General features: G+C 34.1%; 2 protein-coding genes across 8 annotated transcripts in view; one reads left to right on the forward strand and one right to left on the reverse strand.

Annotated features, from left to right (window-relative positions):
* Positions 1-11,273, reverse strand: part of LOC138691813 (heterogeneous nuclear ribonucleoprotein A1, A2/B1 homolog) — a 45,002-nt gene extending 33,729 nt beyond the window's left edge. The window contains exons 1-5 of one of the 7 annotated variants that reach the window (XM_069814274.1): positions 10,496-10,948; positions 9,829-9,982; positions 9,563-9,647; positions 7,667-7,732; positions 2,310-2,494 (exon numbers count right to left, since the gene is read on the reverse strand). In XM_069814274.1, the coding sequence (XP_069670375.1) occupies positions 2,310-2,385 (76 nt within the window). In that variant the 5' untranslated portion in view covers positions 2,386-2,494; positions 7,667-7,732; positions 9,563-9,647; positions 9,829-9,982; positions 10,496-10,948. Of the gene's footprint in view, positions 1-2,309; positions 2,495-3,645; positions 5,507-7,666; positions 7,733-9,562; positions 9,648-9,828; positions 10,118-10,495; positions 10,949-11,084 lie in introns of those variants that run through there. The other 6 variants (XM_069814275.1, XM_069814271.1, XM_069814276.1 and 3 more) reach the window with 6 other exon arrangements.
* A 488-nt stretch (positions 11,274-11,761) lies between these two features.
* Positions 11,762-22,032, forward strand: LOC138691816 (myb/SANT-like DNA-binding domain-containing protein 3). Its single transcript, XM_069814281.1, has 2 exons — positions 11,762-12,313; positions 19,429-22,032. The coding sequence occupies exons 1-2, from the start codon at positions 11,767-11,769 to the stop codon at positions 19,683-19,685; spliced, it is 804 nt and encodes a 267-aa protein (XP_069670382.1). The 5' UTR covers positions 11,762-11,766; the 3' UTR covers positions 19,686-22,032.
* The last annotated feature ends 220 nt before the right edge of the window (positions 22,033-22,252 follow it).

The following is a 22,252-nucleotide window of genomic DNA, read 5'->3' on the forward strand; positions in this document are numbered from 1 at the left end:
TCCTTGCAGGTTTACGTAACATAAATGCAATTCATTGACATAAACTTACTAACATTCAACAGCTATAACGACTGCTAATAACTCGATACTGTTACCTCAGTTCTCGTTGTGTGATTGTTCACCTCTGTGAGAGCTTGTGGATGTGAGGCCAGCAGTTGGCTGGTCAGCTCCAGCTCTTAAGGTAAACAGTGACTCAAGGATAAAAATCCACAAATATCTTCCTAATGTCTTTCAAACTCTGGTGACTTGAAAATCGAATTTGGGGGCCAAAAGAATGTTTTTTTTTTTTTTTTTAATAAAACTTTGGACCAAATTTTTTTTTTTAATAAAACTTTGGACCAAACTTGCAGTAATCAGTACTGTATAAGCCTACTACGACGGCAATTCGGAAGGCAGTAGTCTGCTAGCGTTTGCGTAGTCTGCTAGCGTTTGCGTCGAGAGAGACAGATAGAGAGAGCAAGGCAGTGTACAACATTGCCACATCGCACTTCACGCGCACGTGCACTACAAATAGTGCAGGAGAGAATTTAAATGGTCAAAAGACAATAATGGCCTTAGCCATTGATTACTGTAAGCATGACACCAAACAAACCCTCTTTCCTTCACTAACAATATTCTTTGCACGGTTCTCAATCCCACACCACGTGCTTCTGCAGTCGTTTCTTGCGCATTGGCAATGTTGCAGCCAGCATCAAGATGGCCAGCAGCGATCTGCTCGTCAACATTTTTGAAATAATAATACGCTTTAAACACTATTTTCCGCTTCTGCCTATGCAATACTTGTCTTTTTACAGTCTCTTCTTCCATTTATTTATCTTACACACACACAGTAAGTGTTAGTTTTACTTAATCAATGTATTGAAACACTCACACTTGAACAAACGAACTCGGGAAGTATTTGTTATAGACTGATTCTGATTGGTTCTACTGCACAAGCTTGTGACGTCACATACAAAAATGCTACGGCGCATATAGCAGCTGACCACATTCCGAAATGCCGTCTAGTCTAGTAGGAAATAATAATAAAATGTAAGCACATAAATAATCTAAGGATGAATAGAGCTCAATATATTTTAATTTTCTTTTGAAGCAAAGACAAAATGTTATAGAATACAATATAAACAAAACTAATTCTTACCTTTCATGAGTCAATCCTAATAAGAATTTTTTATTTTTATTTTAAAACAGCAGTACACAGATACAATTATAGGCTACTTAATACACAAGCGAGTTACAGTCGAGCCGTTCTTATTTCTGGCGTGGCCACGCCTTCTCGACTTTTGGCGCGACGAAGGTAGGCAATAGCGGTGCTGCTAAATCTCTGTGAAGCCAATAGTGAACGGACGTAGTTCTAATAGCTGGTTGTCGAACAATCAGTCGGTAGTGCAGTGTTATTGTTGTTAGTGCTGTGTTATCGCTGAGTTTTCAGCATCATAATGGCGCGGAGGAGTCGGAAGGCTATCAATTCGCAAAGCAGAGAAATGATTATTAGCGTTAGAGATTATTTCGAAAATGAACGTGAAAATAAGGGTAGTTTATTGCCTTTAATGCAAGTGGTGCAAAGAACAGCTGATGCGTGTGATGTGAACAAGTCCACGGTTTCTCAAATAACGACAGAGAAGTACGGACAATCCGGCAAAGAAGAAAATAAACTGAGAACTATGGAGGCGGCAGGTACTAACAATGATTGTAGTGATCTAGGCGTAGCATCTCTAAATTGAACAATACCGGTAGGCAAGGTTCTTCGTGTAATTTTTTTTATATAGCAATGACTTATCATGATAAAATTTTTAATACTAACATATTTTACTTAATTTACAGGTTGTGTGGTTTTAGTTATTCATCCACATAAAAACGTTTATTTATTATATTTTACAGCTTTCTCCCATTTTAGTAATTTCTAATATTGTTTCTGTATTTACGAAAATCGTTACTTCAAATGGTCGGAAAAACCAATTATAGCACAACATGGTAAGTTTTCTGTGTCCTGGGATGGTAGGATCAACAATAACAATAATATATAATATTATGTATTCATATATTACTAATTATTTATCGTAGGAAATAATTTTTCGTTCGATGTTTAAGATTAGACGTGTGCTAAAACTTCGTTAAGAGTACAAGGGTAGACTTGACAACACAGTAACATCCGCCGTCAGCAGGAAGCGATACGTCGTCTGCATAACCTTGACGACAACCACTGCCAGTGAAGCAACATGTCAGCTGATCAAAAGCCGTCGTGTGATTTGCTGCCGGAAATAAGAACGGCTCGACTGTAGTAAGTTTTATAAATGAATGTTGCGACTTACATTTTCGAATGAAGCACCTGAAGTTATCATCAGTGCTAGATAGCCAGGTGTCAAGGTGAGCAAGTGATGATTTCATCGACCTTTGTCCCACATCACATCTGTTTTCTTTATTTCTTCTTCTAACTCTTCAGTACTAGTATGGGGACATCTGTCAACCAGCGTGTTTCTTTTCATTGTTGTATTTCCTAGAAAGGTTTACAACCGTGAGACTTTAGGTACCTTCAAAACAAACTTCACATAATAACATTCTTTAGTTTCAGTCTTAAAGTTGCTCGTATTACTTGTGCAGCTAAGGTTTTATTCTTCTGTGTGAAAATTGTCAACCACGCGACTTTTTACGTTATAGTTTCTACTAACAAGGAGAGGACACGCTCTGTATATCATCAAATGAAATAAGATTGTGTGAGATGAAAGTACAAGACGTACTGTTTAAAGTCATACCTGGTATGGGTGGCCAATGACCCCTCGTTTTGGAAATATTGGCTATTGTTTGTGACATACTTCCGTTAGATGCTCAATAGGGAAGCATTGGACTGTGTAACAGCGTAGCCCATATGGTTGGATGCTGAGTTGTTATCCAGGCAACCTCAGTTCAAATCTTAACTGGTCCTATTTTTTTCTTTTAATAATGATTAATATTGTGATCACAGTTATCTACTTACATATATCATATTTCTCACAGTACTGAACGCTTCATCATGTTTTAAACAAATTATAATTAACTAACATTGTATTGTAAAAGATAAACAATGAAATATTGCTCATGTAGGCAGGTAAGATGTGTCACTGGCGTCTGTTCTGTTTCTGTAGCAGCTATTCCGCTTCATTGTGTCCCGATTCATTATGATAAATGTCATAAAAACACACAAAACATACATATTTCCTGCACCATGCACAGCAAATGAAAGAAGGTTGTCCACAGTCACACACATTTTTCCGCACTTCTGCTGCGAAACAGATATCCTTCACATTCACAAACACTTCTCATTCGTTTATTAATTTTGATGCATACCACGCATATTTCAACATGGCTTCAAATATAGGAGCTGACAACTGAAAGTGAATTAAAAAAATAAAGAAATAAAAATAATAGTAATAATAATAATAATAATAATAATAATAATAATAATAATAATAATAATATCAAGCTTTAAAAAAATGAGAAGCCATTAGGATTCGAACTCAGGTTGCCTGGACGACAACTCAGCATCCAACCATATGAGCTATGCTGTCACAGAGTCAAACGCTTTCCTATTAGACACCTAATGGAAGTATGTCACAAACAATAGCTAATATTTCCAAAAGGATGGGTCATTGGCACCCATACCAGGTATGACTTTAAACAGTACTTCTTGTACTTTCATCTCACACAATCTTATTTAATTCGGTGATATACAGAGCGTGTCCTCTCCTTGTAAGTTTCGGTAAGTATTCATTATCACTTTTGTGAGTTATCTACTACCGGTATATCCTTAGAGGTAATTGGTTCTAGTGAACTTCGAAGGATTGTAGATCTATACTAATCAGATTCCTTCAGAGATTAGAAAGTGTTCTCAAGTATTACTGGGAATTCAAGAACCCGCTAATCCAGTTCCAGAACAAAGGAATATATTCAGGGACCGTTGTTACCAATTTGGTAGACAAAACAACTAGAGATGGTGTGTGAAATATTCAAAATGGACATGTGTCGACCATTTGAGGGATATCTGTGTAAATTGCTTGTAAATAACTAGATATTGTGAAGACATGTCTGCAAGAACCATTCAGGAATAAAGGCTTTTGAAGGATAATCCAGGGACAACAGGACACAAATTATTCAGGTATTATTGGATAGAAAGATTTTCACAACAAAGCAAGGATTATAAACGTGTTGCCAGTGTTATTTTTGTAGGCAAATGTAGAAAGTATTTGAAATTTACACATAAATAATTATCTATTATAAATAAATTAATTCTTTTTAAAAACTATTTTTATATTTATTTATAAATGAACTGTGTACACTCCGTAGTAACACATTTATGTAATCATTCATATTGAAAAGAATGTTCAAATTCATTCTCTAAAGCAAGAATATAAATTTGGTAACAACCTTCCCCCACACGACTGAATATGTTACGAAAAATTAGACGAGTACTGAAGAGTTAATGTATTTCCCCTCCCTTCTTTTTTTCCCTTCTTTGTTTTAGCTTGTGTGCACATCGATCACCTTGACAAAGAAGCTGCAGTTGCAAGATGGTGGTACATTTGCACATGTGTAGTCCTGTCGAGTAACATTCCCTTGTGCGAGTTTTCTGGGCAAAATGTTTGGCAGTGAAGAATATTCATAAAGAAATGCTTCCCCTATACGATGAGCATTGTCTATCATGTAAACCTGGCTACAATTTTATTGAACGCAGAAGTTCCCTGAAGGATGGACAATTATCAAACACCTAGTTGATCGGCCAGTAGAGAATCCCACAGAGGCAAATGTGCAACAAGCTGGCGACTTGATATGAGCAGACAGGATGAAGGGAACGATATGCCATCTCCGATAGTTACAGGTAATATGACTTGGGCGCATCATTAACAATCTGAGTCAAAGTAGACAGTTATGCTTGAATCAGGACGCCAATGGCAATCTCGTGCAGAGATGCCGACAACTTACAACTGCTGCTTCTTTGCTTCACTTGTACACGCATTGATAATACTGTCATCACCTCATTCAGTATAGTAGTTTACTACTTTAATTCGTAAATTACTGACTCTCTCTTAGGCCTATATAATACCCATTTAAGACACAAGAAATATATTAATAGAAATGTGCCATGTACAGTCATACTGTCACAATTAAACGGAAAGTATTAAGAAACTTTGAGACCAAAGTTCTCACAAATCAAAATTATTAACTGATGATTAATTCCCTTCACACTCGCTCTCATCTTGTCTTTCTTTTTCCTTTCTCATTTCGGCCTTCATAAAACGAATCTCTTCCTTTAACTCTAGCACTCTTAGCTGTTTTAATAACACCATTCTTTGTAACTCATTACTACTAAGATATTTTGTTTCTTCACTTTCTTCTAATTTTCTTTTTTTTCTAGCTGATGTGCTAAATCTTTGTTCTTCAGCTGCTATTTGAGGAGGCACACCATCACCAACAACCCTGTGATCATCAATGCTCTCTGATGTCGATTGGCAGGAGATACCAGCAGATCTTGCTCCTGGAATGTATTTACGTGATGTATAACTGAAATTGCTAGCTATATATTTGCAACTATTTAATTAAAGGGTTCAGGAGTAATATGTGACAAACGCTATTCCGATTAATTTTTTGTTATGGTGACTAGGTGCCTCCAATATCCATAGAAATTGTATTCATAGGATGAAATATTTGCAATTTGAACCAACATATGGAGTACGATTCCTTGAGTTATGTGAAGATACTGGTACGAGTCCTTGAGTTATGTGAAGATAATGGTACAAGTCCTTGAGTTATGTGAAGATACTGGTACGAGTCCTTGAGTTATGTGAAGATACTGATACAAGTTCTTGAGTTATGTGAAGATACTGGTACGAGTCCTTGAGTTATGTGAAGATACTGGTACAAGTCCTTGAGTTATGTGAAGATACTGGTACGAGTCCTTGAGTCATGTGAAGATACTGGTACGAGTCCTTCAGTTATGTAAAGATACTGGCACGAGTCCTTCAGTTATGTGAAGATACTGATGCAAGTCCTTGAGTTGTCCTTGAGTCATGTGAAGATACTGTTACGAGTCCTTCAGTTATGTAAAGATACTGGAACGAGTCCTTCAGTTATGTGAAGATACTGGTGCAAGTCCTTGAGTTATGTGAAGATACTGGTACAAGTCCTTGAGTTATGTGAAGATACTGGTACGAGTTATTGAGTTATGTGAAGATACTGGTACAAGTCCTTGAGTTATGTGAAGATACTGGTACCAGTCCTTGAGTTATGTGAAGATACTGGTACGAGTCCTTGAGTTATGTGAAGATACTGGTAGAAGTCCTTGAGTTATGTGAAGATACTGGTACGAGTCCTTGAGTTATGTGAAGATACTGGTCAGTTTATGTAAAACTTGGTAAGTGACAGAATGATGAGGGCAGTCTGTCAGGATGGGTCACTTGTGAAACTATGCCAGGCATGAATAAATTCAGTAACAATAATCCCTACTCATTTAGGTGACATACATATGTTTATACTGGTTCAACAGTGAAGTTTATCCACTACGGTACCAAAGGGCTGATATCAGTCGTCATTGTTTCAGGTCCAGAGGGAAGAAAATATCAAGATACAAGACCAGTTGATGGATGTAAACTGAAAGACATATTAGAATAAGGTGGGTCAAAAGTCGCTTTCCCCAATATTCGTTCTTAGGTTTCATACTTGTACACATATACAGAATGAGTTAAAAATCGCTTTCCCCAAACACTCTTTTATATTTAATTACATTCAATTTACATTTGACTACACAACATTTCTCTATAGTTTTTTTCAAAATGGAGGCCTTGTTTCTCGATACACAATTCCCAAAGTTTAGAGACTGATTTACAGATGGCAGAACATAATTCAAGATTTCATGATTTCATGATCATCTGTCGCAAATTATACAGATTCTGCGGTTCCTGAGCAAAAACATCATTTTTCAGGATACCTACCCCACAGCGAAAAATCATATGGCGTCAGGTCACGTTCTTCTCTGATTAATTTGTGATTCATTGCAAGAAATTAGCAGTTATTGCATAGAAACGCAACCCTACACAATAAAACAAAACAACAACATAACAAGACACGACATCAAAAAACAGTTCACGCACGAACATGGCTGTCAACCCAACACTTATTACACCAGCTGTAACTCTACATTATGCCTCAGTTTATAACAGTTTGAAGCCTATCGACATAGATGAAAACAGGGATGATGAAGTTATTGTAAATTAGTGAGTTATAACTGCAGTATCCTCATTGACTGCTCTCTAGAAACACCAAAACACAAGAACAATTTATTAAAAGGTATTTGATCGTTTAACAGTCCTTTTTTTCTTTAATTTAGTAGTGTGTGTGTGTGTTATTAATAACATGGCAAGAAGTGTACTGCTATTTGATGTAAAAAGAGTAGCCATCAACTATAAATTATAAAGTCATGAATATCCAAAGTAATAAGTGCTTCAAAATGTGCACTTTACATGTATTTCAATAATATATGTTATTCACTTTCTACGATTATTTTGTATTTTTTGTTTATTTCAATACAGAAAGGAAATTTATTTTGTGCTTTTCTCAAAACTACCATCATGGCTCTCACTAGCCTTTACTCTCGAACCTTTGAACCATTAGTGGCATAATTTAATATCTATTCTCTTACCTTTTAACCTGTTCACTGCAGAATTACTCTCGCTCTGCATGATGTCTAGTAATTTCTTCTTCCTGCCTTTAAAAAATATATATTTACAAGAGCCATTTAACAAGTGAAGATGTAAATCATTGTAACATAAAATAATGTACGTAAAGACCAATAATAACTAATAATAAAATAATGTGTTTGGTTATGTACCATATTTTGTGAGCATACATTGATAACCTTGGCCACTGTTCCAGAATATTTAAGAAGTCCCAGAGCAGACAACTCAACATGTGCAAACAACAGTAGACATCGATGTAAAAATGCTCAGTTAGTGTGAATACTTCATGTGGACACATTTTCTTAAAACTAATTTTGGATATTTTATATAGAGTCCAGTACAGCAATTATGATACAAAAAATAACTCTTTTGCTACAATCTTACTATCAAAGCATATATAAATTTGAAAAAATTAAGTCATGTTCTACTTCAGGCGTATATGAAGGATTTGGAGCTAAATTAATTTTTTATTTGTAATAATGGATAGAATTAAAACAAAATCAGTGTATCATAATTTTAGCCTTTTGTGTTGGCTATTGTGTGTGATACACCTATAGGGATATTCTATTACAGTGCTATAAATCTCACCATATTATGCACAACAATGAATTAAGGTTATAGTGATACACACAGATGCTTAATGTATCACTTGTAAAAGTTTTATTGAAAAAATATTAGAATTGACTGAGATTCAGCAACTACTGTAATGATACATTTTTTCCATAAAAGTATACAAATTACTTAAAATTTAACACCTTACTGCCAATGCTTTAACATTCCTGTGTATCCTAATATATATATATTTTATGTAAAGAAACTAATTGAGAAAATTATTATATACCGGTAGTTTGTATTGCTAAAATACTTTTAAAAATACATTTTTAAATAGTGATGAAAGTATTTTCCAAAGTTGTGTTAAAATTTAGCACTGAAAAGGATGACTATTAAGTTAAAATGTTAGGTAAATACGTAAAAACAGGTATATATGTGTAACTTTTTAAATTATACTGCACTATAGGTGCCAACATGTCAATTCAAACATTCTTTAAGCGATGAGAAATTATTAACTTCAAGAGTTAATACTGGTTCATTGTTTTTAGTTACAAAATTGATCAACTTGGTCATGTTCTTGCATAGTAAACATAGTATCATAATAGCCCTTCTAGCATATCATAATAGTCCTCCTCATTCACACTCTAATTAACTTACTGTTAGACTCATCAATATTGACAGCTTTTCTTTAGAGAAAAATGAAGCTGACATTATTCTGAGTAAAAAGGAAAACTAAAAAACTATTCTACCGTTATTTATTCAAAAGCAATAACAAAAGTAATCGAGTATCACATGAGAGTTTTTTCAAGACGCAAAACTCTCTTCTTTTTTTTTTTTTTTTTTTAAATACATTTATGACGGCAATAAAGATTTTTAAACTATGTTTAATATTGCTCCTTAAAGAACATAAAATGTACTATATAATAATCATTGTTTTAAACGTTTTTACACTGACATTTTGATACATTTTAAAGTCGGTATCAAATTAGCCCAATTTATTCTACTGTATCATATTAGCCCTATCTGATTCTATATTATTTATCTTCAATTAATAAATTGTGTATAAGGCCTATGATGACGTCAAAATGTAATAATGTGCTAGAACACACAGCTTGTAAGCCTTCTCACTACTAGACCATAAAATTAAATAGTAAAGAAATGTATAATTGGTATTAGAACCAACAATTTTAAATTATACAGGTGTGACAGCAGAGGTTGTGATTCATTTAATTGATACTTTTAACTGGAGAGGTTATTCAGTGTCGAAATTAAACATCAGCAAAAAATGAAATAGGCGGTAGATTTACCTTTGTTAGTTTTAATCCTCTATGTATGCATCAACATTTGTGTCTACAGCCAACAAGTCGTCCCAGGTTTCAACTTGATCACATTCTGAAAGATGGAGTAAATGTTGTTAAAATTACGAGCTACGATTCTGAGAATGTGAGAACATTTACGAATATCTGCAGGATGTCCACCATGAACCTCCAACATTTTAAACATATAGACCTACAAGTTAAAGGCAAAAATTTATAGAAATAACACTGTGCATGCAAATGATTGTAAAACTCACAAAGTTTTCAGTTCAGCGAAAACAACGATCCAATAATGTGACTGTCTAGAAGATAAAAACAAAGCATTATGTTTTGGATTACCACGTAAATGTTCTTGGACTGTATGAGGATTTTCGGAGCCTCAAATTCGCAAGTTGTAGAAATTGACATTTTCTGAAAGATAAAAGGCAGCTTCGTACTACTTCCATACTACGGTACCGGTAATTAGTTCTGATCTAAGAGTTCTGATCCTCTCGCATGTTATGTATGTAATTATAATTAATTAGTAACAATTTCACACTCGTAAACTATGTACGTACCGGTATCTTATGGAATCACGTTAATTTTTTTTTCAATATATGGTTGCAACACGAAAGACCACCTTTACTACCGGTAGGCCTACTCTTTCGGAACCACAAGATGATGATGATTATGATGATGAAATTTTCCGGAACTAGTTTCTCTTAAAATATAGTAAGTAGTAGGGACTGTTTTGCAACCTACTTTAACCACTGTCAATAAACAATGTGACACAACACAATATTTAATTTTCAGTGGAAATGGCTCCAGAATGCCAGGGTAACATTCTCGAGCAGCTGGACAACGTTTCCAACATATAATACAATAAATTAGAAAATAAATATATAAATTTCTAGGGTAAATGTTGAGTGTATTCCTCTCATTTACCTGTATATATCGACAAACCTAACCTAACTTCACTATGGTGGCAGATACAGTATGTAGACTATAATTTGCAAGCACTTTAAATTACAATTTGAATTAAGAGCATCACGTCACTCGCTCATGAAGTGATCTCGAACATACTGAAATATAATCTATATTTCACTGCAACTGTTATAGCCATATCAGTGATGAATTAAACACGATATTTCCGGGACTTAATCATAAAAGTCTCTTCGTAGAAACATAAGCCACATATTGTAATCCAATATTAGGGTATAATCCAAGTCTCTTCGTTGAAACATGAGACACAAATCGTCGATTAGCATGTATAATCGTGAAACGAGCAGGCATGGGTTCAAATCCTGAGTAGGACAAATTACATGGTTGAGATTGTTTACGGGGTTTTTCCTCAACCCATTAAGAACAAATGCTGGGTAACTTTAGGCGCTGGACTCATTTCCCTGACATTATTACCTTAATTTCACTCAGACCCTAGATAACCATAGGAGTTGATAGAATCATAAAACAAACACAAAAAAAATGCAAACTATATTAGACTATTTGATACCAGAATAGAAGACGAATTACGTACACTGCCTGCACACCGACGTTTATTGTGCGGATTAATTAATCAACAGTTTCTTCTGTTAGGTAAACCACAAGCCATCGACAGTAATGAGTTCATAATGAAACTAATATCTCGTTGGCAAAATCAGCTGTTTTCTTGAGGTTATGTTTATTATAGGCTTTGTTCTTCTCTTTTTAATTCATCAATGATGCTCGTGAATTACATCGCAATTGATTACGCCGTTTTTAAGAGACAGGTTCCACTTTGGATACGTAAGACTAAAAACTCTCTCTATATTGTTAATGTGTGCTAGGGATCAATACTGTACTCGTACTGCGTTTTTGGCTTCACCCCCCCCCCCTCCACAATCATAGTGTTTCGCATCATTTTCAATTTTATTTTGCAATTATCAATTGTTTCATTAAACAATGAAGTCATCTACAACAATATCTTTATTTTTCAACTCAGTTATTTAGGCCCCGGATTGTAAATACGGTTAATAAAAAATGAAGTTAACCTTAAGTTCAACCTAACCAAGAGTTTAACCCCAGAGCTCATATAGGTATATGTGATCAAGAGTTTAACTCAAAGCTCTGTCGTCTTATAGAGTCTCGGTTAAGTGAAGTTAAACTACTATTGAATACGTAGGCTACTGTTAGTAAAGAATAGACGATCACTGTTGTTTGTTTATGTTACTGCTCTGAAAATGGCCGACCGTCGTGGAGATTCTACAAAGCGTAGTGCAAATTTCTCAGAAAAAGAAGTGGACTTACTAGTGAATTTAGTAAACAAATATATTGATATTATAGAATGTAAAAAAACTGATGCGACAACGTGGAGAGCAAAGGCGCAAACTTGGGAAAAGCTATGCAACGAATTTAATTCATGTAGTGATGGCGTCGTGAGATGTGCAAAAAATCTCAGAATGAAATATGAAAATGTGAAGAAGTGCAATAAAAAGAAATTCGCAGAGGAAAAGAGAGAAATAAATAAAACTGGCGATGGCATACAAACCACGGTACAAATCACGCCAGTTGATAACCTAATTAAGAATATGATAGAAGGCAACAGTACGGGATTACAACCAATCTACGAAAGTGATGTAATGATTAATGTACCAGCACAATCTCAACAACATAAATGGGAAACGTGGAACGGAACTGCGTTAAGGGGGTCTATCTCAGCAGCCCTCCTCCCTAATGTCGAGATAGAAGAGGTAGAATTTTCTGAAGCAGGAGACACTCTTACCCAGGGTAGGTTTTATTTTGGTTTTGTTAGGCGTTGTGAATATCAAATGGCTAATTATTTATTAAGTTTATGAATACGAAGTGATTCTCTAGAAAAGCTACACCAAAGAAGGCATAATTTTATTCCTTCATTGGCGTCTGTATTGCCCTATATTAGGGTGACCAGACGTCCCGTTTTTAATGGTATTGTCCCTTTTTTCAGCCTCATATCCCCTTCCCGAGAAAAGTATGCTTGGGACGCCAAATATTCCGTTTTAAAAAAATGACGTCCCGTTTCCCTAAATTATTGCTTAAATATTCTTTTTATTTTATTTAATAATCACGTAAATTGATTAATTCTATATTGTTTCCATCAGATGTGAACGTAATGAATTCAATTGTTTCCATCAGATATGAACATAATGAATTCAATAAAGTCAATGTTAATCACAAAATGTCATTTCAAATATGTGTTTTGCATGAACTTCTGTAGTTTCCTGAGGTAAAGGCCAACACTTGTAGAGCAAATTCACTCATCAAAGAAATATGATTCTGACTGTAGGCCTACAGTTATCTTCATGGATAATGTTAAAATAGTTAAAAGGGAATGTGAGGCAAAAAAAAATTGTTATAAAACAAGTTCAGAATACAGTGATATGGATATAATTTAAGATCCAATTAACCAGAATTAGGCCTATTTTTAAACAGATAAGTTAACCTAATTAATCGAGATTAGTTGCAATATAAAAATATGGTTAAGAATGACTTAAGCAATGTATCCATGCTCTTCTATTATGGATAATTATTAGGCCTATAGCTTAGTTATTATAAAGTGTAAGTAGTATTTATTACTTTAAAAAAATCGAACTGGACATAATTGCTCACTGACATCATATAAACACAAGTAATAATGAACGTTTAGATAAAATGTTGATTCTTGTCAACTTTAACAAGTGTTCCGTTTTTCTTTTTTATTTTGGGAATCTGGTCACCCTAGCCTATAGTGATAAATTGACAAACACAAATACTTCGATTTAAAAATCGTTTGATACTTACCTCATTTAATTAACCAAACACGAATTTAGATCATAAGTTGACCTGTTTCGATCTCAGTTAGACAGGATCTAAGAGTCGTTTTTGTGGACAGCCAGGTCGACGTCTTCCTTGTGGATGGCAGGGGCGTATTTTGCGGGCTACCAGCAGTAGCCCAAGGAAATTACAAAAGAAAAAGTTTATAATATAACATAATGTAATAATTTTGTATTATTAGTTTTACCATAGTAATTAAAATTAAAGTAACTGTTAGATATATTTTGTGTAATAATAGGGTCAGCGGTAGCCCAAACCCTTTAACCAGTATATGCCTCTGGTGGATGGTAATGTAATACAACATTAGGTATCCTAGTTGGTAGTATTCGTGACACATGTTGGAGCCATTTTTCCCTATAATTGAAAAGTTTTTCTTCTAATGGCTGCATATGGAGTTCCTGTAAAATTTCCTCATTTCTATAATGGTCGAGCAGAGTATATCCAATTGTTCGGCGCATTTATCTCATTTCAGTACTGATGTATTTCTTCTTCAGAACCCAAATTTTATTTCCATATAGGAGAGTCGGGAGAGCTAGTGTTCTATAATTTTAATCTGGAATGTTGTACTATATGTGGTTTTAGTGTATAATTTAAGAGTTTAAATATTTGCAAAAAATTTGTGATTTTCTTGTTTATGTCTTTTTCACCTTTATAAGAAATATTGCATCCTAGATAGCAGAAGTTAACAACTTCTTCTAAAATATTATTTTCGATTACTATTTTGCTACATATGAATCTCTGCCTCTGAATGCCATAACTTTAATTTTACTGGGAGTAATTTTTATACCATACTTACTTACCATACCATACTTATTTATTATAGAGGGAAAATTCAAAAATCTTGGAGCAACAGCAACAAATATCAATAACACTCGGGAGGAAATTAACTGCAGAATAAATATAGGAAATGCCAGTTATTATTCAGTTGAGAAGCTTTTCTCATCTAGTTTGCTATAAAATATCTGAAAGTTAGAATTTGTAAAACAGTTATACTACCGGTTGTTCTGGATGGTTGTGAAACTTGGACTCTCACTTTGAGAGAGGAACAGCAATTAAGGATGTTTGAGAATAAGATTCTTAGAAAAATATTTGGGGCCAAGAGGGATAAAGTTGCAGGAGAATGGAGAAAGTTACACAACGCAGAACTGCACGCATTTTATTCTTCACCTGACATAATTAGGAATTAAATCCAGATGTTTGAGATGGGCAGGGCATGTAGCACGTATGGGCGAATTTAGAAATGCATATAGAGTGTAAGTTGGGAGGCCGGAGTGAAAAGATGTAGATGGGAGGATAATATTAAAATTGATTTGAGTGAGGTGAGATATGATGATAGAGATTGGATTAATCTTGCACAGGATAGGGACTGATGGCGGGCTTATGTGAGGGCAGCAATGAACCTGCGGGTTCCTTAAAAGGCGTAAGTAAGTACTTATTTATTATATTATTTAATATAAATAAACCTTTCTGTAAATTATCCTCAAAAGTAGCAAACACAACTTCGTCGTCAGCAACATGGTGTTAATTTTTATATTGTGTGACATTTAATTCCTAGCTTCCTTCATGCCAATGCTTCCAAGGAGTGTGTATTATGTATGTATGTGGCATATATGTGTATATATATATATATATATATATATATATATATATATATATATATATATATATATATATATAAAACATGTTGGTAACAAGGGACATCCTTGTCTTACTCCTTGGTGTATGATTCTGTATATTCTAAAATAGCATCATTGTATTTAATTTGTATGTTATTGTTCTCATAAATATTCCAGATGTTCTGAAATAGAATGTTTGATAATTTTCTGTTATGTAGAATTTCATAAAGTTTGGGTCTCGAATGCTTTAGTGAAATCTACAAAAGCTAAGCTACTTATCTTATACCTTTATATTCTAATGCATTGTTGTAGCCCCCTACTTCCACCTGTTACAAATATAACATTTCAGAGGTCCAGGACGCAATACTAGAGAAACCATATCCTTAGTAATTCGTCCTGGACTTGTAACATCCTATATTGGTAATTAGTAACAAGGGAGGGGGCAGGAGATGCAACCACGGATTAGAATATATAGGGAAGTATCAAGTGATTTTTATGTTGAAAGTATTTGTGACTGCAAATTAAAACCACGTGTTCATCACTATATACATCTCACAGAAGCCAGTGAAGCAAAAGAAAATTGTGCCTCCATTGGTGAAGCTTTTCTGGAAAAATACCATGTGATATACTGATGAGAGTCATTCCACGTCAAATCGCACAAAATTATACAAATTTTGACCTTCATATTTCCGATTGCGTTTATATTTTTTTTATCAACTCTATGGGTCTAATAAACTAACAAGTGTATTTTTATTTCCTCCTAAGTCCACATGTTTTTTAAATATTGCCTGTTAAAATTCGTTAAAAATGTCGCACAATGCAACATTTAAAGCGTCATATTTCCGAGCACATTGATGTTAAAATTTTTTTGAAAAACGTATTTAAAAGCTTAAAATACTGTCTTTTGTTAAATATTTATTAACTGATTCTATTATAATTATTACAAATATTTTTTTATGATTCAATTTTTAAAAGTTAAATAGCAATGTGAAATAGCCGTATTAAAAATCTAAAAAAAATACCTACTAGGTGCATTGAAGTATTCTTAATAATTCCAGAAAAAATCACAATGGGATCTCTAATAGTTTAATGGAAATTTAATTACTTACGAAACAATGTGTAGCAGACCGGTGCAGCAGTGGACGGGAAGCGTTGAGCGCGCGCTGGGAGGTTTATCGGCACTGGATGATCGAGCGAACGTTACTACATTACACCCACTACGTATCAAGGCACTCGAGGAAACACTACTAACTTACACTAACTGTATTCACTTATTATGATAATGTACATATTGCTTTTTAAACGTCTGTTTTCATTCTTACTACACTTTATATTTTCACTCACCTACCTTCTTTCTCGAAAGAAAATTGTTTCACTACAGCTTCAGTTTTTGACAACGGAATGAAAGAATGTAACTTTAATGTACCAGTTATTGGTTTTAGATTGTGATATCTGGCCTGCAAATTTTCATTGTGGTTTTTGTGCTTATTCAGGGGACAAAATATAAACTGCACGTTAGAAATGGTTTTTTGTCAAACAGTTTTTTTGGTGTTGTTATAGGATCTTGACCGGGTTGTAGACTGGCTCTCGTTGCAAGTCTTTTAACAGTTCCTCCAATTCCATCACATGGACCTTTACCATGCGACGTTGCAAAGAAGTGCCGTTCAGCTCCAATTCCATAATCGTCTTCATGTAAGCAGATATTTTTAAAATTCTTTCTGTTTTTGTATTGTGAACTTGATCCATCGGAAAAGTAGATAATTTTTTTCATATCGTTGAATTCTTGCTTTAAGAAATTGATTGCTTCAGATTGAAAAAAGTGAAAGGAATCACTGTCATGTTTCATGCTTTCTGAGATAACAACAATAATTTTGTGACGAATTTCTGTACCTTCTTTGAAATATACTACGAAAGGATGTATTGTGGCTTGGCAGTTGTTCCAATGCACACCCTGTACTGAATCTTGTATTACAAATGAATAATTTTCAGAAAAGTCTGCAATAACTATGTAATTTTCAGGTTGTATATTTTCTTTGCATTCCACCAAAAATTGACTTTGCTGCTGTGCTATGAAAACGTGCGGCGATAAGGAAAGAAGTTTGCTTGACAATTTGTCTAAAAAGTCATCAGTTGAAGACTGAAGCGTTTCTAAATTAGTGCGATCAACTGTAACCCATTGTTTGTATGTTATCTGCTCAATAGCCTTGGTGTCAAACTGTTCTCGGATATGTTTGATTATATTGTCAGGTCCTAGACAATTTGAACATTGTTTAAGGTAACAATAAATTGATGGAGGATTACAAAGAATGTGTGACAGCGCATCTTTGTAGTTATTGACAACTACACTAGAATTTGATGTTATTAGTGGAATGTTTGCACCATCTATAAGTAATTTTACATTTTCGTGATGTGTACAAACACATACACTGTGTGTTCCATTAGCCCCTGGCAAAATACATTCTTTTGGTCTCAGTTCTGCAAATTTAGAAAAACTTATTTTTATTAGTGGATATTTGTCCTTGAAACACTTGTATGTTTCCTTAAGATTACATAAAATTAATCTTTTCTGCTTATGAACTTTTTGACCGTCCTCTTTCACACTAACAAAATTCTTTTTTCCATCCATTACCCTACTCACATCGTCTGATCTGTAGAACTGCAGCACCTTAGTCACTGTAGACAGAGCCAAAACTTTACCGAGTTTATTGTTAGGAGTGGACAAAATTCCACTTTCTTCAGCCAGTTTCTTTGCCACCCTTATCATGTGATCATTCGCTTCAAAGTTTTGTTTAATTTTATTGTGGGACCAACTTTCAAAAATTGTTAAAATTTGAATTTTACTATCTTGTCATCTGTTGTGTGAAAGGATTCAATCAATTTGTTAATAATATCATTATTGTCTGACTTTTCAATAGGCGTCGATGCATCTTCTACATGAAAAACTTTACTTGCTAGGGAGCCTTTTACTTTATGAAACTTTTCACAGGGGTATCGTTTTTGTAGTAGTTTTCTTTTCTTGATTAGGGATTCTCCTATTGACACCAAACTTTTGTTTAGCACCTCAATATTACTAATTTCTAGCGCTGTATCCATAGAACTGCTAGAAGAAGAACTGGGATTATCACTTTCATTGTCCGCACTACATTCATTTGATTCATGTTTATTAATATCACAAGAACTACCGGCTTCTCATATACTTTCACCAGACCTATCCGGAAGTTGATAGACTTTTTTACGGCACGAATCACATATTCGCACATTCAAAGACTCCGCTAAATTAAGCTTTATCAATAAATCGCGACTTACGCGTCTTAGTGTACTTTTCTTTTTAAAAGCCTGATTAGGAAGGTCAAATGGATTTAAACACTTGTTATATATTACGCGATCTTTACCGTCACTCATGTTGTAGAAGACACGTCACAAGCGTTAATATTCGACACACAGAACTTCACTCCATGAAATTCAAAATCTGACTGATTATTTTTCTCTTCTATATTTTGTCTCCGGCCATCTGTTTACTGTCATAAAGTTAACTGCCTTATCCAGCCTTGCTATCGTTAAACACTTGGCTATATAGTACAGTATAAACATACAGCATTGTGAAGGTCTCCCACTCTTAGCTGAACTGACAATAATAAAATCACTTTAGATAAGATATTTACTGTTCCTTAAGGCATTAATCATTTGTTGTGTAGTGTGCGACATCAGTTATTATAAGCAACGGGGAATTTCGCAGCCTTCTAGCACAAGTGTAAGTGCAGGTCTGCTGCCGCAAGCGGTTCATTAGCTGGGGATCGCGAGCGCGTGCATGCCTCCGGAAAATAAACTGTTGCAAATGTATGTATGCAGATCCCACATTTTTAACTGCAGTAGTTTACAGATAATACATCAGGGAACAAGCCTATATTTTTTTCAGATTTTTAACTTGGCTATTCAACGTAGTAATTTTGCTTTGAAAAATAAGTCATTAAAAATTAGGCCAAATTTGAAATTTATTTGTGATAAGCCTAAAGTAATAAAAAGTGTTGTATTTAGTCTTTCAAATGCGTCAAACCCCAAATCTCAATTATATGTAGACACAGAGTTCCAATTGAGTTTATGTAACAGTGCGGGCATAATTTGCGTAATTTCAAATAGTCATAACTACACAATAATTGTGGAAATAAAACAATACGGGTCTCCTTATTCGATGTCTGGAATTCATGAAAAAAAATTCGACCATTTTCGAGAAGGTCGTGTTTTGTTGCTGTGCGATTTGACGTGGAATGACTCATGAGTACAACTATGACCTTGTGTTGCTCAAGGGGGGGGGGGAAAGGGCTAGTGTTCGAACATATGGTAAAAAACAAAGTGAACGTCATAGCTGATCTTGTCATTATTTACCATAGTCCTACGTTGTACCTACACTGAAATTATATTGTTTTGTCTTATTTGTAGAAAAAACCTCTGGAAGCAGAATTGGAAAAAGGAAAAAGAGTGATTTCAGTGCAGATTGTCAAGTGAAATACAGCAAGTTGTCGGATGCACGAATTGAATTGATAGAGCTGCAGAAAGAAAGTGTGAAACAGGAGATGGAGCTCAAGAAAGAAGAACATGATAGAAAAATGGAGTATATGAAAAGCGAATTTGAAATGGGTCAGGAGAAATTAAAGTTAGAGATTTTGTTATTGAGAAAAAAATTAAATGAAAATTGAAGTAACATTTATCGTTACAGGGCCTTTGATCCACTACGTTTCATCCACTTTTTTTTTTGACACATTTGTCGATTTTATGATTCGTCCATAAAGTTTCGTCCACTGACCATTTAGTCCATTTCAATGCTTCGTCCATTGACCATTTAGTCCATTTTAATGCTTCGTCCATTATCTTTTCCTCCACTATGGCAATAAAAAAGAAGATGACATGAAACATATTTCATTTGGTGAAAATGTAATTTTTTTTTTATTTAAATGTTGAAGCGCTTTCTCACTATATTAGTGTTTCTGTGGAATCTTTAACGACTTCAAGAAAATACGAAAATTTTATTGTCTCCTTTTATTTTTTTTCTATTTCCTAAACAGAATTAACAACAACATTAAAATAAATCTAACAACAAACTTGAGTTTAGACAGTTAATAATTAATTAGAATCCAGTCTTTAAGATTCCCTTTGTGTCATACCACAATACATTTACCACATTAATCTTTAGACTCTCTCAGTCAAACATACTCCATATCAAGCATTGCAACCTCCAGATCTCCGATGTAACTTGATTACCACCGAGCACAAACGCGACCACAATCCATCTCACCACATTGGTCGAATGTCTCTCCTCGACGACCCGTATAATTTTTTTTTTTTTACACTGAAGGCCGTTTTCTAAATACAGGTATTGAACATAAAAAGAAAAAAAGGGGATTACATTCTACCGGATTACAAAGGAAACCAGGCAAACATACCGTTACAATGTGTTGTTGAATGTACATACTGTTTGTATTATAAACATGATTACTCATCATTTTCTTCTTCCTGAAGAACTTCAGAAGGGTTAATTTTCAATGTACATGAGATTCCTCTCAGATATGTTTCCAGCCGGCCATCATTCTTGTAGTCGTCATACAGTGTAACCATTTTCCTGATGCGTTCATGATTATTGACATATGTCTGACTTAATGGTGCACGGACTCGAGTGTGTCCTCCCAACAATTTTATTGAGTCCTGTTCATCCAGCAAGACTTCCAAAAACTTCCAAAAGCATCTTGCATTACAATTCTGTCGATCCTCACATTTCCAATAACTTCTTCCATCTTTGCTGACTGAGAGGAAGTGTTAGCAGTAGCCATTATAATGTAACATTGCTTGCCTCCGACGTGTATATACAACCTCTGCCATAATTTTTAATATCCAAAATGGAAAACACATATATAGTCACAGTTTTTAATATCCAAGGGAAAATGAAACGTATCTAAGAAACAGACGACAATGATAATACTTTCTGTTGTAATTGTAAGTGGGAATTATGTATTCTAAGATGGACGACAGGTTATGGACATAAAAGATGAGGATAAAATGTATGGATGGACGTAAATTGTATGGACCAGTCAATTGTAGAGAAGAGAACGTGGACGAAAGGTAATGGACAAAACAAATTGTGGACAAAAGGTAGTGAATGATAGGCCTGCAAACCAAATTTATTCTTTGCCTTGGTTGCTAGTGATATGAAAATTTATAATAAAAATTATTCTGTATATAATATTGATATATGTTTTATGTACAGAGCATTCCTATGCAGATTGGTTCCAAATTGTCATGTTTGTCAGCATCCCTATGTTGCCGAGCTGGTTCCTTAACATCATATGTTTTGTTTTCTGTTTGTTTATCTGTAAACCAATTCTCTGTATTGCATCTTCAAACTCCTCAAATGCTTCTACCACAGTATCAATCTCCTTGATAACATACACAGGTCGTCCATATATCGTCGGCTAAGAATGAAAACATCGTATATCAATTGTTTTTAAAAAATGTTTTTCAGCTTAATCAGAAGATAATCTCGTAAGTCATCCGTAAAAAGTGTAAAAACAACTTTACTCTCTGTTTTAAAAGTTAAATTTAGTCATTATGTTTAAAAGTAATAAAATAAAGTCTACAGACAAGTTTTCGTTACTCCTGTAAAGTCTGGTTTTCGTAAGATACGAGGTTTTCATTCTTAGCCGATGATATGCCAGAAGTAGTTTTTTTTTAAGCTTATTGATTTTGCTAAGTTGTATAATGATTACAGATTTTTTTCAAAATTGTTCCTGTATTAAACAATTTTTTTAAGTTATTGATTTTGTAAATTTTTTATAGTAGTATTTTGTAAATTTTTTATAGTAGTACTGATATATTATAAATCTTACTGAAATTATTAAGCAGTTTCTTTAGCTTGTTTATTTTGGTAAATTTTATAATTTTACTTATATAATTATGAATTAAAAATGTCCCCTTGCTCAAAATTGCTTTTTTCTTTCAGTTCATTATTTTCCTAAGCCTTATAGTTGTTCTGATATAATTATACATTTTCCTGAAAATTTACCTCTATCAATTTTTTAACCTTGTTTTAAGCTATGGGTATGTATGATTAACCTGTAAATAAATAGAAAGTGTACAGGCATGCTAAGTCGTGGAATCATAGTCTACATACCATTACAAATTTGCAGAACAAGCATTATCTTCATATTGATGTTCCTGTACCAAATATGACAGAAAAAAGAAAACTTACTACTTACATTGTATAGGCTAATGG

Source organism: Periplaneta americana, chromosome 16 (genome assembly GCF_040183065.1).
Source record: "Periplaneta americana isolate PAMFEO1 chromosome 16, P.americana_PAMFEO1_priV1, whole genome shotgun sequence".
NCBI lineage: Eukaryota > Metazoa > Arthropoda > Insecta > Blattodea > Blattidae > Periplaneta > Periplaneta americana.

Coding starts and splice junctions, on each gene's coding strand:
- LOC138691816 (XM_069814281.1), top strand. CDS start 11,767: ATGGCCGACCGTCGTGGAGATTCTACAAAGCGTAGTGCAAATTTCTCA. Junction 12,314..19,428: donor AGGAGACACTCTTACCCAGG/GTAGGTTTTATT, acceptor TCTTATTTGTAG/AAAAAACCTCTGGAAGCAGA.